Raw genomic sequence first — 5,292 nt, 5'->3', positions numbered from 1 at the left:
GCATGAATGTGATGGAAATTTGTTTTCCTTCTGTTAGCTTCTGGAGTTATAAAGATACCTACAGATATAGCAAAACAGTCTGAACATTTATATGTTCTTTCCTTCTTTCCTTTCTGACCTTTTACAGCAGCAACATAATTCTCAAACACCATGTGCAAGTATATGGCTATGAAAGAGACTATAGTACTTTTAGGCTGCTATTAAAAGATATAATGCTTAAAGGGCAGAGTGTTTATATTCCACACCAAGCACACCTTACTAACCAGATGGTTTTTATACCTTCCAGTTGCTGATTTTTTCTATTTGTATATGATAGGGTTTGTGGTTTGTTTTTTTTAATCCTGTAAATGGACAACTTTGGGCACACCCCTAGCTTAGGTGTAATTGAGTGCTAAGTCTGGTAATGTAGAAGATGAATATGCAAAACATTGTCTGGGAAAACTCGAATAATCGCATTCTTTCTCCATTCTTGAAAATTTTCCCCCAAAATTGAAGAGGTTGGACCAGACGAGCTCCAAGTCACCCTTCCATCTGTAAAATTGTACAATACTTTATTTTAAAGGGGGGGGGAATGAAAGGGGAGACAAAAAAATAGATACCACATTAAATGCCAAGGACAGGAGACCTTGTTGAGAAATAAGCCTTTTTCCGTGCCTCTTGGCAGGCAACAGGAGGAGGGAGGAAGGGAGTTGGGTAGAAGCCCTGGATTTCTAGTTCCAACAAGGAATCATCTCTACTTTAACACCCCGAGTCCATCAGGGGGAAAAAAGGCCCTCTTCTTTCTCCTTCCTGGAGAATCGTGTCGCGTGACAGCCTGAACCCCGGCAGAGAGAATCACACAGTTCTTTAACAATAAACTATTTCAATGGTGCCAAAAATCACCTCTACACCCCCCCGCCACCCTCTCCTCCCAACCCACAGCGACGTGTGTGCCCCAGCCAATGAGTGTTTGCCTCAGCCCAGACTCTCGACCCAGTTGGTTCTTTTCTTTTCCCCAAGTTCAAGAACTGGATTTAAAGGACCTCTGGCTGGTACACTTCTTCCCTGGATGCCCTTCTCCCAGCATCCTCAAGCAGCAGCTCCCGCTACCAGATCTTGGGAGCGGGGAAGGTTCGCAAAACACTTCGGGAGCTCTAGAAGTGTGGATTCGTTGTCACCTCTACCAGCAGCTTGGAAAATCCCCCCGCGAGCGAGCACGCGAGTACACACACACACATACACACGCGCGCGCACACGCGCACACGTTACCACCCTCTCTCCTACGTCCCCTCTACTCCCTTTTTACTATGAAGGTTTCTAGGCTTGTTTGAAAGCAGCTCTGCTTAAGATGTTGAGACAACGGCCGGGGGATGTGCAGCTCGGGGCTTCCCCATATGAATTGGTGGGCTATAGGCAGCCTCTGTCCTCTTCCTCTGCCACTGCTACCTTCCTTCCCAAGCAAATCCACGAGAAGCTGGAACCGCCTCTGGAGCAGCTGCAGCAGGGCGTGGGAAAAAATGCCAAGGGTGGCAGCGGCTGTGGCGAGAGTGGGAGCAGCAGCAGCAGCAGCAGCAGCAGCAAGACGGAGTTGAAGGAAGAGCAGCAGCAGCTGAGGAGGAAAATCAATAGCCGTGAGAGGAAAAGGATGCAAGATCTCAACCTGGCCATGGACGCTCTGAGGGAGGTCATAATGCCCTATTCTGCCGCCCATTGCCAGAGTTCCCCGGGCAGGAAGCTCTCCAAAATCGCCACGCTGCTGCTCGCCAGAAACTACATCCTTCTTCTGGGCAGCTCCCTGCAAGAGCTGCGGCGGATCCTGGGCGAAATGAGCGGGCCCGGGCCGCGACTGCTGCTCGCCGGCTTGCCCCTGTTCGCCGCCCCGGGATCTGTGCTGCTGGCCCCAGGGGGAGTGAACCATCCGGAGACTCTACACTCCAGCAAGTACCTGTCGCTGGAGGAGCCGCCGTGTGGTCAGTTTCCTCTCCCCAGCAGCCCTGGCCTCTGCACTTGTGCTATTTGCAAATTCCCGCATTTAATTCCTTCCGGCCTCGGGCTAGCTGCGGTGCAGACGCAGTTCTCCAAGTGAAGAGACTGGGTAGACCCCATTACACCCCTCCCCTCTTTTCCCTCCCTAGCCTGCCACCACCGCCCCACTGATATCACCACCACTACCACCTTTGCCTCCTCTCCAGTCCCCACTCCCCGGTGCCACTAGCAGCAGCAGGAAAAGAACGCAGGGGTGGAGGGAGGTGTGAGACTACAGAAAGCGAGAGATGGAGACTCTCTTTGGTGATGGGGGAATGGGGGGGAGACTCCCTCCAAGCTCATTTGCAGTTATAGGGACGTGATGAGTGAAGAAACAATAAAAGATGCGGGTTTTGGCTTTTAGGGGTTTTTTGTGTTTTTTTTTAATTCTGTTGGATCTTTCCCTGTAGATTTCTCACTTGCAAGAGGGTGGATTAAAATAGAATGCAGCCTAATCTCTCTTTTCAGTCCCTCTACTCTCCTGACGCCTCCCCGCTTCACCCCTCCTTGATCTGCAGGTGTAGATCTAGCCGACTTTTTCTTGTCCTTTTCTTTCCATCTCTAAATGTCGGGATTGTTCACGTCTCTTATTTTGCCTCGAAGAAAACCACTCTTTCCTCGTCTCCAGTAAGCTGTTCTCGGGCGATTATGTTATGAGAGGGGGTGTCAAGGGGTGGGGTTCTTTCCCCTACAGGAACAGAGAATAGCAGCCTTTGTGTCTACTTTTCACTAGCTTCGGACGGACTCTTCGAGAGGAATGTACGTACAGAGAATAGGATCTAGGAATCCTTCGGGTGTCTGGAAGATCCCTTAGTAGAGACTGCAACGTTTGGGCTGAGGCTAGCTTCGCTCGCTGCAAAGCGCTGGGGGTGAGCAAGCTGCAGTACTGAGTTCAAAAATTCAAATCGTGTTGGAAATGCTGGTCTAAGACGACGTTTACCTTCCTTTAAGGCTAGCTTGTTATTTTTCAGGGAACTTCGTAAGTTTTTAAATGTAATTTCTTTTTTGTTTGTTTTATTTTTTTCCTTCGAGCGTCGCTATTCCTTTTTTAGGAATGGAAACGAAGAGATTTCCAATTTTTGCCAGTTTTTCGGGTTAGCCTAACCAGCATGTGAGTTTGGTAAACATTCAGATGATGCCCTCCCTTCAAGCAACAGTTTTCCTAGATTACTGAAAATAGATACACTCTTCTCACACTCTGACCTAACAGGAAAAAAAAACTGGATTAACTTTTATTTCATTTAAAAACAACAACAACAACTTGAAATTGCCAGGAAGCAAGTAGTTAAGTTGGTCCTTTAATCAATAAAGCGATCAGTGAAGAGTTTCCTTCTAGGTCCATCCTGGGCACTGGATTCTAACAGAAGTTTTAATAAATACACAGCCCTGTTTCTTCCTATTCACCCCATATTAGAGTACATAGATTTCAGGTCTTAATGGGCATTAAGTATATTGGTTTGGCTTTTTTTTTTAATATCAGGATATGACTTTGGATTTTTATTGTGGGAAGATTTTGTTGTTAAAAACCCATTTTAAAACTAACCATCTTTCCCTCTTGTGCTGTTGAATCATCACAATAAATTAATTTTTTAAAAACCAGAAACAACTACTTGACTTGTTTGTATTGAAAGGCTTCTTCTGGAAGTGATTCTGAACCTATGAAAGAATACTAAATGGTAAAATGACTGAAGATTTAACTCTTTGCATTTCAAAACACAGAAGGTGACGATTTTGTTTATTTGTTTATTTTGGTAGATAAGTGTCTGGTGAGACTTTGGCCACAGGATGGAAATCTAGGGCCAAGAAATTCTAATCCCAACAGTTCTATTAAATCATTGCCCAGTTTGGAGCAGGCAGCTATCCATCAAATGTTTTTCACCTGGAAAATGGGTTGTAAGGTAAACTTATTTTCAAATTGTTTGTATGCCAAATTGGCTTCATCTAAGTGGACAATTATTATCTCTATGAGCAAATCTGTGATTTGCTTTTCTATAGTTTTCATAACCAGTGTTGGCCGGTGTATCAGTGAATTATAACATTTGTTTTTCATTAATACTTTTAAAGAGACAGAGAAATTATTCTATAAATCTCAAAAACAGTTAAAAATGTGGCTAGGCATATGTTACAGTTAACATTTTATTGTCAACTCCCCAAAGTACCAAACACTTAGGTATAATGAAGTGGCTTAGGATCATATAGCAGGTTATTCATGTAGATATTACTAGGCCATGCTACTAAGTGATTATTCTTTCTAAAGTTGTTTCTCTGTGGGCCAACTATAATGGACAATCAGAGCTTTACGGACTGGAAAGAGTTAAGAGTGGGGAAAAGGTATCAGATTTATTTCCCCTTCAAGCTAAGCAAAAACCACCTTCCTGACTAAATGAGAAAAAGAAATGGGAAAGAGAATTCTAAACCACCGTGTTTCATAATCTCGATTACCCTTTTCTTCAGACTTTGACACTTCTAATCACCCTGTTAACAGAAGTTACTGACTTTTAAAAAATGTAATTCTATTTCTTCAACCCCTTAAAAATTGAAATTAAAAATAACCCAGTGTAGGAGTCAGAGAAACTGAGCTCAATAACTGAAGAAAAATCAAACTAGAAAACCAAGAAATCTCTGAAAATCAAATTCACATGAGGTCAGAAATGAACTATCTCCTACAACTCCAATAGACATTTATTAAATGCTGAAATAATTGAATCAAAAACAATGTGTCAGGCAATGGAGATGCAAAAAATAAATAAGACATAGTCTAAATTGATAAACTGATAAATGTCTTATGGCAAGACATGTCATATCACTATAACCAACTTGAACTCTGTAAAGGAAAAGGAAATTGGGGGGAAGATAGAACTGGTGTTCCCCATGACACTAATTACCTCAAAACTAGGGAATGTGCTGTTTCCTATCATATGCAAACACTGGTACTATAATTACAATGTTACTGACTAGGAAAACACAAATCCCATCACACTCAAGAAAGCTGAAGACTATTTTAGACAAAAATAGGTAGGGTTAAATTTAAGCACAACCAAATAGTTTTAAAGATCATTTGAAGAAACTGGGGATAATCAGCCTGGAGAAGAGAAGATCCACTTTGGGGGTGGCAGGAGCATGACTGCAATCTTCAAATATTTGGAAGTTTGTCATTATTTGAAAGAGAGCTTAGATTTGTTTGGTCCCTGTAGTAGGCTAAGTCTGACTCAGGCTGGTCTAGGAGCTTGGCCTCAAGACTGGAATGAAAGAAAGTAAGAATGCCATAGAACATCGGAGAGTTAATAA

General features: G+C 43.3%; 1 protein-coding gene across 1 annotated transcript; it reads left to right on the top strand.

The window, feature by feature from the left end:
• The first annotated feature begins 1,017 nt into the window (after window positions 1–1,017).
• Window positions 1,018–3,601, top strand: OLIG1 (oligodendrocyte transcription factor 1). The gene has a single exon (XM_020995836.2). The coding sequence runs from the start codon at window positions 1,328–1,330 to the stop codon at window positions 2,063–2,065; it is 738 nt and encodes a 245-aa protein (XP_020851495.1). The 5' UTR covers window positions 1,018–1,327; the 3' UTR covers window positions 2,066–3,601.
• The last annotated feature ends 1,691 nt before the right edge of the window (window positions 3,602–5,292 follow it).

This window comes from Phascolarctos cinereus, unplaced genomic scaffold, assembly GCF_003287225.1.
Source record: "Phascolarctos cinereus isolate Bilbo 61053 unplaced genomic scaffold, phaCin_HiC Scaffold_726;HRSCAF=1367, whole genome shotgun sequence".
Taxonomy (NCBI): domain Eukaryota; kingdom Metazoa; phylum Chordata; class Mammalia; order Diprotodontia; family Phascolarctidae; genus Phascolarctos; species Phascolarctos cinereus.
This window is presented reverse-complemented; position numbering and strand designations above follow the sequence as displayed.